Source organism: Phoenix dactylifera, chromosome 13 (assembly GCF_051530095.1).
Source record: "Phoenix dactylifera cultivar Ajwa chromosome 13, Ajwa_hap1_PhDact_Kaust_v1.1, whole genome shotgun sequence".
Lineage (NCBI taxonomy): Eukaryota > Viridiplantae > Streptophyta > Magnoliopsida > Arecales > Arecaceae > Phoenix > Phoenix dactylifera.
Genome location: NC_143202.1, coordinates 26,421,944 through 26,434,984, shown reverse-complemented (window position 1 = coordinate 26,434,984; position 13,041 = coordinate 26,421,944). Strand labels below are relative to the sequence as shown.

Below are 13,041 nucleotides of genomic sequence, written 5' to 3'. Positions count from 1 at the left end.
CAAATTTTGTTGCCATGGATGGATGACTGTATCATGTAGTTATTCTTGTCAGGCTATCGTAATTGCAACGACACATGCATGAAAATGAACTTTAATTGGATCAAGATAAGGTAGAAGAAAATGAAACTAATGACTTACAGGGAGGTCCAGGATATTAGACAGGAACCATTAAGTCGAAAAGAGCCTAAGAAAGAAATTGTCAGGTTCTTGTGTTCCTTTTTCTCTCCCAATTCCCAAAGAAGATGGAAAAGAAGCCAGAGTTCTTGTCTCAACCGACTGGCTGGAGAAAAGAACAATGCCATTATTTACCATATAATTTTCAGATTGTCAGTATTTCCATGTAGTCAATTGAGGAAATACATAAAGGGCAACACAAGGAGGCTGTGCATATCAGGGCATTATAATTGTACAGATATTATATTCATATTCATTATCATATGCTAAACTTTGTTATCTTTCTTCTTCTGGTTTTGATATTTACTTTTAGCTAATCCTCATGGCTTTTCTTGAGAGAAAAACATAAAAAACCCTACGTGCTATTGCATGTTTTGAAATTTGGATCACTTTTACAGTTAGATGCTCCATGTCTTACTATAAACAAGTATCCAGGCTATGTGTTCTTAGAAGTTATTAATTCATTTTGTACAAACCTTTGTTAAATAAATAAAACTATGTATTTCTTTACAAAATTATGCTCAATTTCATATGTGGCAACTCTGCCAAGCCCTCCTCGTTGTTTGGCGACACGAATTGGAACATCTCATTCAGTGTGGCTATAAATATATTTTCTGAGCTCAAAAATTGGCATCAATTTTAGGAGCATCCCTACCTTTTATCATTATTTATGACCAATATGTGACATGAATGATGGACTTGAGAGCAAATGGATATAGCGAAGAACAGAAGCTCGGTCCCTTGCAACTAGTGGAGAAAGGAGGGGAGAAAAAAAGACTTGTTTCGAGCTGCATTGCACGCTTGGGTCCATGATCAAGTCCGGCAAGAGTGAGAAACACATTAGAGTACACAAAAGAAGGAATCGAAATGAGAGGTTGACTCAAACTATTAATAAAATTTGGGGGAAGTCTCCTACTTCCTCCACATTACATTCAAAAAAGATAGGTGAACTTAGAACATGCCATATTATTAATCAAATTGCATACCACTTGGTAATGCAAGGAGAAAATGTTTTCCTTTGATGCATGTCAATTTGATGTTCACCCAACTTTTGATGGGTTTTCCCAATTGTATGCACCAGTACGCCATTTAGGTGCAACCGAGTTTCTAAATCAACATCAATTTGAACACAGACAAGGAGATTGGTCGATTAGAGAACAAAAAACAGCATCAAGACATGGTGTGACCTTATAGGGACATGCAAGGCTTTGGTTCGATTTGGGCTGGAACCGGAACCAGAATCGCCATCGGGTTCGGCTTCACAACGTCGGACGCACCGATTAAAAGCACTAGCCGTTGGGGGAACCCAACGGTCATCTGTTTTAAATTCAATTTTCAGGTCGCAGAGTCTCGCGATGCTGTGATATATCCTGACTTGAATCGCAAAATCTCCAAGACCTTATTCAAGAAAACTCGCTTCCTTCCCCCATCTCCTCTCCTCCTTCCTCGCTGACGCTGACGAACTCTGTGTGTGTGTGTGTGTGTGTGTGAAGAAACCCAGCAGCGGACCAACCCATCAGCCATGGCTGATAAGAAGGAGAATCAAGAAGAGAAAGAGATCAAGATCCCTGTCTTCTCTGTTCTCAAGAAGGGCATCGTCCTCAAGAATATCATCCTCAACAGCCCGCCACCCGAACCAATCCCCTCGGTCTTGAAATCTCGTGAAAACGGCGATGCCTCCAACCAGGAAGGGGAGCCCATAATTTTTGGCCGACATCCAGACTGCCACATCGTGCTCGACCACCCGAGCATCAGCCGTTTCCACCTCGAGGCCCGTGCAATTCCATTGATGCAGAAGCTCTCAGTTACCGATCGTTCTTCGGGTATGTGGTGAAATCCCCAATGCTTCTTGTCTCCGTTTGGTTTTATTTCTTAGAGTTTCATGCTCATTTAATTCCTGTTCCGTTATTGGTATGGACTTGGTTTTTTGTTGCGAAATCCCCAATCTTTCTTGTTTCCTTCTGGTTTTATTTCTTAAGAGTTTCAAGCTCATTCAATCCCTGTTCCGTTCTTGGTACAGTTCATGGGACTTGGGTCTCGGGGACCAAGATCCCACCAAATGTGCCTATGGAACTAGTGGAGGGAGACACGGTGAGGCTTGGTGCTTCAACCAGGGAATACAGGCTTCAATGGGTTCCTCTGAGCCGTGCTTTTGAAATGGAAAACCCTTTGTCTCCGCTGCTCGAAGAGAAGGAAGAAACTCATCAGGTATAATTCAGGACTACAAGATTATTTTTCCTTTTCCATCTTGTTACCTTCTTGGATTTAATTCTTGGATTCTTGGCAGGGATCCCAATTTACGTTTGATTTTTTCTCTGTTTTCTTGGTCATAGGAGGATAAACCTGGGCAGCTGATCACTGATCCATATGAACTATGGGATACAGAGATCCCTTCAGCACCTCCCATGCCAGACTGCATGAACCCTTCACCTTCTGATGTACCATTTTCATTGCCAGTCGAAGGAGAAGAACAGAAACCAGAAAGAAGAGGGTCGATGGAGGAGAACTCCTCGAGCTTCTCTTCGGTTGCTCCACTGCAAGAATCTGTGGGTTCTTCATTTCCCAGGGAGCAAGAGATTGGGTACCCAGAAAGAGGGCATCCAAGCCCGATGGGATCCAAGAAGCGGGCATCAAGCCTCTTGTCAAGGAGGAGCAAATCTAAAACTGTTAGCTTTCTTCGCATACATACCGGGAGGAGTAGAGAAAATATTAGCAACATGAGCTCTGATGCAGAGGTGGAAGTGGGAGTCAAGAAAGAGAATGGAGCACTTTCTGAAAGGAGCAAGAAAGAGGAAGCAATCCGTAGGGATTTGCCTGACAATTTGGGTGGAAAAGAGGAGGAGAAAGAAGCAGCAGCAGCAGCAGCAGAAGAAGAAGAAAGTTTTGGACTGGATAAGGAGAATATGACCCCAAAGGGTTCCATTAGTCGAAAGTTGAAGAGCAGGCGCCCAGATTTACGGGAATCATCTACGCTTGTTACTACATATTTGAATATGGAAGAAGATGTGTTTCATTCAGATATGGAGTATTGGAGACCTGAAGTTCTTAGGGACCTGAAGCTGAATGAGCCCACCTATGAGAATGTGGTGAAGAGCGAAAGGGACGAAGAGATGTTTGGTTCAGATAAGGAGAATTTGACACCAAGTATCTCTTCCGGTCGGATGATAAAAGAAAGGAGCTACAAAATGCTGCAGAGATCATCTTTCAACACCATTGCAGCTTCAAATGTGGTCGAAGGTGTGTTTGATTCAGACAAAGAAAATAGGACACCTGAAATTCCTCGAGAGATGAAGCCAGAAAAACCCAGCTTTGGACGTCACATAAAGACTGAAGATGAAGAGGATGAAGCATTTCCTTCAGATAAAGAGAACTTGACACCTCAAGGCTCATTCTCTCTGAAGGCAAAGGAAATTTCCTCCAAAAGCAGTGCTAGAATTGGAAGAGAGATGATGAGGAAAGGGGTTGATAGGATGCCACTTCAGCTACTGTTCGAGAATTATAGTTCGACAAAAAGCAGTTATGTCAATGATGCCCAAACGGCCCCCAGTGATGGTAACTGCACTTCCGTCAACCATACTGAAGGAATTGGAGATGAAATGAATATCTGTTCTGTAAGTTCTGAGAAAAATTAGTTCCTCATACTTCATTTCGACTTCTGTTGGAAACTACTTTCATATTGGCTTTGTTAGTATGGACTGAGTTTGTTTCCATTGCAGATCCAATCCATGGATAGGGAAAGAGAGGAGAAGAAGATATGGAACATGGTGGTGGATACGAGTTGTTTCCTGGATGATGAATCAAGAAGGTCTCTGCAGCTATTAGAGGGCCTAAAAGGGACTCATCTCATCATTCCAAGGATTGGTAACTAAAATTTAATCTTCTTGCTTTCTCCTAATGTCTTTAATTAGCACATTCTCATGTGTTCTTCTTTAGCTTTTTTTTTCTTTTCTTTTGAGCAAATGTTTTCTTCTTTATTTTTCAGTTATAAGGGAACTCGACAGCCTGAAACGGCGTGAGAGCCTCTTCAGGAAGTCCACAAAGGCTTCTTCAGTATTGCAGTGGATAGAGGATTGTATGGTGCATACAAGTTGGTGGATTCATGTCCAGAACTCAATGGAGATTATGCCAGTGGCACCAACTCCCCCCGCTTCTCCTCAATCACAATTAGGCAATGGAAGTAGCGACTTCGGTGCTGGTGCCTCAAATTCCATTGCTTTCTCTGCATGGGGAAGTTTGATGGAGATTGTTTCTCCGACAGCTGAAGACCATATCCTTGATTGCGCAATCCTGTTCAAGAAAATAAAAGATGGACAGTTTGTCCTTTTATCTAACAGTGTCACACTAAAAATTAAAGCCATGGCAGAGGTTAGAACTTTTCAAAAGTGTTCTTCTCGAGCATCAATATTAGGAGATGTGACAAAAACTGAATTTGGATTGTTTTGGTTGCAGGGGCTGATTTGCGAGTCGCCAAAGGAATTCCGTGAGAGCCTTGTGAACCCATTTTCAAAGAGATTTCTGTGGGTGGACAGCAGCCCGAGAGGATCTACTTGGTCTTGCTCAGACGAGACAGGCCTAGTGGAGAACTATTACCACCAACGCCCAACCGTGAGAAAGGCAGTGAAGGCAGCTGAGGCTGTCAAAGGATTGAAACTTATATTGCTGCATAATTCTCATTATGGACAGACCAACTCGGTCAAGTAAACATTCATAACTTTTCTTGTTCAAACCTCTAGATTGTACGAATTGCCTACCATTGCAAACAAATCTCGTTGAGATGGCACACAGATTGCTGATAAATCTAATCTCTTGTGTTAGTTTTTATGTAATCATGTACCAAATTTCTTCCTTTTATATCGATCTCATCTCCTCTACAGTTTATGTAATTTGTCTCTGGTTTGCGGCTGGATGCTGTACTCATTTTGTCATCAGATGTCGTATTGCTGGTCCACCAATTGTTATTTAAATCCTCTGCAAATTTTGCATTTCGTTGAGGTTCTTTCTGACTGCAAGGGAAGGGACATTGTTCTGTAACTCTGAACATGTCTGTCAGAACTTTATTTTGATCACCATCCAGTAAATTAACCTGTAGATTTTACTGTTTGGTGCCATGGTATAGAATGGAGCAATCATTGCTTCTTTTTGGAATCACCCAACTGAGAGAAAATAAATATATTTTGGTTGGTTAGATAAAATTCTACATCTTTAATTCTATTCTTTACCCAGTTATGAATGCTTCGCTAAAAAAAAATGGACAGACACCATGCCAGAAGATTTAATCGATTGTATTGCTTAATTTTAACAACTGCTATATTCAATGAACAAAAGTTTTTATGTCAGTGAAAAACAGCTCTAAGAAGTTAGGAATCTAGACACCCAGATCTTGGCATACATTATAAACTGTAGTGTAATGCCATAAGACCTGGTAGACGCATCAGTCAATTCAATTACGTCCCGTTTTAAAATTCACAAGATTGATATCATATGATTCTGAAGTAAGCAGGTAACCAACACTAGTATTTGCTAAAGCATACTGGTTAGATTGACAAAGAAAGTTATGATTTGCAGCCACTCGTCTTCTTCTTTCTTTTTTCTTCTTGACAGAGTTCAATTGACAATACAAACCATAGCCATTCATTCTCTTCTCCTACATATTCATTTGCACAGAGAGACCAATTCAGCATACTGCTGATAAATATGCCACTCTAATAATTAACTCAGACTGCAATCCACTCTGTGAATAGCACTCCCCTTTAGTAATTGGATTTTTCACGATAAAGATAGGCACCCAAAAGCTACGAGACACTGATGCATCTATATTTTGTTGCAACCACTACTGCATGGTGAATAGCAGTAACCTTGTAATATATGATTAATGGAATTGAAGCCCTATGACTTGCTACAGAGTGCTCGTGCATTAGATGCATACGAATAAGATCAATCTTGCAGCATCTGTTCGTCATCTTATGCCTTCCAGCAGATTGTATTATATTATGCTACAGAAGAAGTACCAGACGTGGTATGAAAAATGTGTTGGGATTGGGAGGTAACAACAAACAAGATAATTAAAGCACAACGGAATCAACAACTCTCCCACTTTGTGTAAACCTGTTAGAAAACAAACAACTAGAGCCAATCCACCTAATATATATATATCAAGGCATTCACAAATACTTAGCTGATCAGAAAAATAAAACACAAAAGGAACACCAAATTTTTACGTGGAAAACCTCCCCAATGTGGAGAGTAAAAACCACGGGACCGTAGTCCACCCAAAAACTTCCACTATCAACAAATAATGGGTATACAATCTGTTCTCTCTAGCCAAAACTAGAGGCATATATCACCACATAATCTCAAGAACAATATTCTTGGCAAACATCAATTATAAGAGAGAAAGATTGAGAAGATCTCACATAAACAGCAGCCACGTTTCTGAAAAATCTGACTGTGATAGAAGACTGCAAATGGCTATCACACCGTACAGATTGAAGAACCACGTGTTGCGAACCTGCTGTCCAAATTTCAGCTCGATCGGACCACGGATCACCTCCCGATCGTCATTTGATCAAGACTGCGCGCTGAATATCAATTCTGCATCTTCTCCCCTGCCTCCCTCTATTTTTAATTCGTGGAAGACGGCTCACATACCCTGCATTCTCAACATAAAAGGTTGCCCTAATGGGCCTCACGTTTTGGGCCAAAAATAGTCCAACCAAATAGGCTAAAACTAATTAATTTAGCCCACATTTGTTGGGCTAAGTCTCCTCCAACATAGGAGGGATAACCCAACAAATCTCCCCCTCCCGACTATGTAGAGGGATTCACCATCCCGGAGATCAATCGACATACCTCTAGCTTTTCTCTTGGCAAAGACTTCGTCAACATATCAGAACCATTGTCATCTGTATGAATTTTTTCAAGTTCCAACAGCTTAGAACTCAGAACATCTCGAATCCAATGGTATCTCACATCTATATGCTTCGATCTTGAATGAAAGGTAGAGTTTTTACCAAGATGGATAGCACTCTGATTATCACAATATAACACATAGTGCTCTTGCTTGAAACCAAGCTCCTCAATATATTTTCTCAACCATAGCAACTCTTTACATGATTCTGTTGCTGCAATGAACTCTGCTTCAGTGGTAGAAAGTGCAACACACTTCTGTAACTTTGATTGCCATGCCACGGCTCCTCCTGCAAAAGTAATTAGATAACCTGAAGTAGATCTGCGAGTATCAACATCTCCAGCCATATCTGCATCTGTGTAACCAACTAGCATAGGTTTCTCACATCCAAAGCTAAGTTTCAAACTGGACGTACCTCGAAGATATCTCATAATCCACTTCACTGCATTCCAATGCTCTCTTCCTGGATTTGAAAGAAAACGACTAACTGTGCCAACTGCATGAGCCATGTCTGGTCTTGTACACACCATTGCATACATCAAACTTCCTACCGCTGAAGAATATGGAACTTTCTGCATGTCTTTCTTTTCTTCATCTGTAGAAGGACACTGTTTAGTGCTCAATTTAAAGTGAGTAGCAAGAGGAGTACTAACCACTTTAGCTTTGTCCATATTAAACTTCTGAAGCACTTTCTCAATGTACTTTTCTTGTGACATGTACAACTTCTTAGCATCTCTGTCTCGATTAATCCTTATGCCAAGGATCTGTTTTGCTGACCCTAAGTCTTTCATAGCAAAAGACTTATTTAATTGCTTCTTCAACCTATCAATCCGAGAAGCATTCTTGCCAACAATCAACATGTCATCAACATAAAGTAACAAAATAATAAAATCATCATCATCAAATTTCTGCACAAAAACACAATGGTCAGAAATTGTCTTCTTGTAACCATGCTCCCCCATAACTGACTCAAATTTCTTGTACCATTGTCTCGGTGCCTGCTTCAAGCCATAAAGACTTTTCTTTAATCTGCATACATAATCCTCTTTTTCCTTTTCCTCAAAACCTTCTGGCTGCTCCATATAAATTTCTTCCTCTAAGTCACCGTGAAGGAAAGCAGTCTTGACATCCATCTGCTCAATCTCTAGATCAAGACTAGCTGCTAAACCGAGAATAACTCGAATAGATGACATCTTCACAACTGGAGCAAATATTTTATTAAAATCAACACCTTTTCTTTGGCTGAATCCCTTGACAACCAATCTAGCTTTATACCGTGGACATGATGAGTGTTCTTCTTGCTTCACTCTGTACACCCACCTATTCTTCAAAGCTCTTTTGCCTTTAGGCAACTTTACTAACTCAAAGGTGTGATTTTCATATAGTGACTTCATTTCATCCTTCATGGCCTCAATCCATTCTTTCTTGTGTTCATCTTCCATCGCTTCTTCATAATTTTCGGGTTCTCCCCCGTCAGTAAGTAGCACATATTCATTAGTTGAATACCGTGTGGAAGGTTGTCTATTTCTATTAGACCTCCTAATTAGTTGAGCTGGAACATCTGGTTCTTGCAACTGATTATCAGCATCATTATTTGCTTCAGCCTGTATGGGAGCATTTTCATTCACATCAACTGCATCTGGCTGGTCATTCTGCAACTCATCAGCATTTTCTGGCACTGGTGTTGGTGCTATAGGAACTGGATCCAAGTCTATCATGTCATCACTATACTGTGGCTCTGTCTTATCTGCTTTCTCAATGTCCTGTATGGTTTGATCTTCCATGAACACGACATCACGGCTTCTAATAAGCTTTTTGCTAACTGGATCATAAAACTTGTACCCAAAATTATCCTGACCATACCCTAAAAATATGCACTGTCTAGTTTTGGCATCAAGTTTGGACCTTTCATCTTTGGAAATATGCACAAATGCCTTGCATCCAAAGACATGAAGATGATCATAAGAAACATCTTTACCTGTCCAGACTCTGTTTGGCACATCAAACTGCAAGGGAACACAAGGTGTGAGATTCAATACATGTACAACTGTACTCAAAGCCTCACCCCAAAAAGATCTTGGCAACCCTGCTTGTGAAAGCAAACATCTGACTCTCTCCACCAATGTCCTATTCATTCTTTCTGCCAAACCATTCAATTGAGGTGTCTTCGGAGGTGTTTTCTGATGCCGAATACCCTGTTCTCGACAATAATCATCAAATGGACCTGAGTATTCTCCTCCATTATCTGTTCGGATACATTTCAGCTTTCTCCCTGTTTCTCTCTCAACTGAGGCCTGAAACTGTTTGAAAACATCCAATACATGATCCTTTGTCTTTAAGGTGTAAACCCATATCTTTCTTGATTGATCATCAATGAATGTCACAAAATAACGAGCACCACCAAGTATCATTGTCTTCATTGGACCACAAACATCTGAATGCACCAGATCAAGTGCATTTGGTTTTCTGGAAGGAGGGGATGCTTTGAAGGAAACTTTGTTCTGCTTACCTGCTAAACAGTGAGCACAATTTCTTAGATGAGTACTCTTCACTCCATGTAGTAGTCCTTTCTTAGCCAACATCGATAAGCCTTTCTCACTCATGTGACACAGTCTCTTGTGCCATAACTCAACTGTATCTTCATTCTCCACTGCATTGATAGTGGTTCTGGAGAGCCCTGTCTGTAACAAGTATAAAGTTGAGTGCTTTTTACCTGTAGCCACAACCAAAGCTCCTTTAGTGAGCTTCCATCTACCATCAGAGAAAGTATTGCAGAATCCTTCATCATCAAGTCTACCCACAGAAAGTAGGTTGTAACGGATGTCGGAAATATGTTTCACATTTTTAAGAACCAACTTTGTGCCATTGTTGGTTTCTAAACAAACATCGCCTACACCGACAACTTTGGCTATGCCACTATCTCCCATTTTTACAACCCCAAAATCACCAGCTATATAGGTTGAAAAAAAATCCCTCCGCGATGTAGCATGAATAGAAGCACCACTGTTAACTACCCAGCTCATCTCATGACATGCAAGATTAACAACATCAACATCACAAGCAATAAGAAAGTTTTCAATAATGGAAACCTGATCTTTATCATTATCATCTTTCTTCTTATCTGTATCTTTGTTTTGCTTGTTTTCCCTCTTCAGCTTCCGACAATACTTCTTGATATGCCCCTTTCCACCACAATGATAACACTCAACATTAGCGAATTTATTGGACTTACTTCTGGTCTTGCCTCTGTACTTCGAATCTCTGCTTTTACTTCTCCCCCTCGTCTCAGTAACTAAGACATCTGACTGTGAAGAGGAACCCTGTGATTTTCGTCTCATCTCTTCATTCAGAATACTACTCTTAGCTAAATCCATTGAGATAACACCATTCGGGGCTGAGTTAGATAAAGTTGTTCTCACTGTCTCCCACGAGTTCGGCAGAGTGCCTAGAAGCCATAATCCCTGTACCTCATCATCAAAATTGATACCCATTGTGGCCAATTGATTAATGATCCCTTGGAATGTATTCAAATGATCTGTCATAGGAGTTCCATCCTGATACCTCAAGGACATCATCTGCTTTATGAGGAACAATTTATTATTTCTAGTTTTCCGGGCATACAATTGTTCAAGCTTGGTCCATAAACTGCGTGCATGTGTCTCTCCACTAATATGATTCAAAACATTGTCATCTACCCATTGCCTGATATATCCACACACTTGTCGATGGAGCAATTTCCACTCCTCTTCAGTTTTATCATCAGGTTTCATAGTAGAAAATACCGGTTGATGATAACCTTTCACATAGAGAAGATCTTCCATCTTTTCTTTCCATGTATGATAATTAGTACCATTCAGATTAATCATTCTAGCAGTATTTGTTTCCATTGTTCACACAAGATAAAACAATTCAACAACCTCGCTCTGATACCACTTGTTGGGATTCGGAGGTAACAACAAACAAGATAATTAAAGCACAACGGAATCAACAACTCTCCCACCTTGTGTAAACCTGTTAGAAAACAAACAACTAGAGCCAATCCACCTAATATATATATATCAAGGCATTCACAAATACTTAGCTGATCAGAAAAATAAAACACAAAAGGAACACCAAATTTTTACGTGGAAAACTTCCCCAATGTGGAGAGTAAAAACCACGGGACCGTAGTCCACCCAAAAACTTCCACTATCAACAAATAATGGGTATACAATCTGTTCTCTCTAGCCAAAACTAGAGGCATATATCACCACATAATCTCAAGAACAATATTCTTGGCAAACATCAATTATAAGAGAGAAAGATTGAGAAGATCTCACATAAACAGCAGCCACGTTTCTGAAAAATCTGACTGTGATAGAAGACTGCAAATGGCTATCACACCGTACAGATTGAAGAACCACGTGTTGCGAACCTGCTGTCCAAATTTCAGCTCGATCGGACTACGGATCACCTCCCGATCGTCATTTGATCAAGACTGCGCGCTGAATATCAATTCTGCATCTTCTCCCCTGCCTCCCTCTATTTTTAATTCGTGGAAGACGGCTCACATACCCTGCATTCTCAACATAAAAGGTTGCCCTAATGGGCCTCACGTTTTGGGCCAAAAATAGTCCAACCAAATAGGCTAAAACTAATTAATTTAGCCCACATTTGTTGGGCTAAGTCTCCTCCAACATAGGAGGGATAACCCAACAAAATGGTGGTGGAAAATCGATTATTCCTGGTGTCAAAGACTTTCTCAAGCTTCTTTGAAATTTGGAGCTTGTGGCCATTTTAGATTCTGATGTTTTGTCTTTAAAATCTTTGTGAAATTGCTTGAAACTTTCAATCAATAAATGCTCCTGCATATTGGTATGGATGAGGTTCTTTCCTCCATTAATTATCAGACACTTGGTTTGGAACCATTTTGATTCTTTTTCTCGCATTTGTTCCTTTCCTCTCTTGACAATGTAACTCATTTCTACCATTTATCTCTGTCGTAAATATGATTAATCTTCAATAAAAGCCGAGTGGCTCCTTTCTGCCTCCTCTTTACATCAAAAAAAAGTTTTGCAGCATTTGAGGAAAAGAAAAATCATGTCCAAGTTTCCAATATTTGCCTGGTGGATTTGTTGTGGCTTTTTAAAGAGAATCTCCAAAATGAATACATTATTTTCCAATCACAAACATCATAAGATCAAGTACATGGTGGAAAGGATTTTGAGGAGCATGCTTATGACAAGCTTTACGATACACTGCATTCAAATTCGCTCCACAGAATGCAGTTCAGCAGAAATCAAGTATGCAAAAGTTTGCTATAGTATGACAAACGCTTTAATAATTGTTTATAGGTCAACCATCAAATTACCATTCAGTTAGATCCCTCTCATCTATTCTTGTATTATCAGAGCCAGCCAACCTGGGGCTTTCCATTCATTAGAAATTGGCATCCTGGTTTGAGTAATATAAAAGTATACTTCTTCTAGCTGATGACTAACTTTATGCCACTAAATATAAAAAGAAAAATGAAATAAAGAAAACAAATTGCGCACAACCTGAGAGAATATGGCTATTTGGAATACTAAGAGGCACATTGACACTAATAGGTCTAGTTGCAGCAAAATATAACTCTGATCAATTATAATGCTGGAAAGCGGAGCAATATTTGTTGACAATTCTATAATATAACTCTGAGCAATATCCTAATTACTGAATGATTGTTTAATTATTCTTTTTTTCCCAGTTAATGAAATGATTGTTCGATGATTCTTTAATTTGGTGCTGTATTTCACCAATTATTCACTAATCATATTAGGAAAGCTGATAGCTTACATAATAATAATGCTAACCATGGTTGTTATTGATGGTTTTTGGTTGCTGCCTTTTTCATGATTTTTTTATATGAACAAATATACAAGTACATCTGTTGTTTGCATACTATGATTACTAGACCAAATTATCCAAATTCTTCCAGACTT

At 39.8% G+C, this 13,041-nt stretch overlaps 1 protein-coding gene across 1 annotated transcript; it reads left to right on the top strand.

Moving 5' to 3' along the window:
• Nucleotides 1–1,569: 1,569 nt before the first annotated feature.
• Nucleotides 1,570–5,050, top strand: LOC103703259 (forkhead-associated (FHA) domain-containing protein). The gene is made up of 6 exons (XM_017841821.5): nt 1,570–1,997; nt 2,195–2,382; nt 2,508–3,785; nt 3,891–4,035; nt 4,157–4,539; nt 4,624–5,050. The coding sequence occupies exons 1-6, from the start codon at nt 1,697–1,699 to the stop codon at nt 4,873–4,875; spliced, it is 2,547 nt and encodes an 848-aa protein (XP_017697310.4). The 5' UTR covers nt 1,570–1,696; the 3' UTR covers nt 4,876–5,050.
• The last annotated feature ends 7,991 nt before the right edge of the window (nt 5,051–13,041 follow it).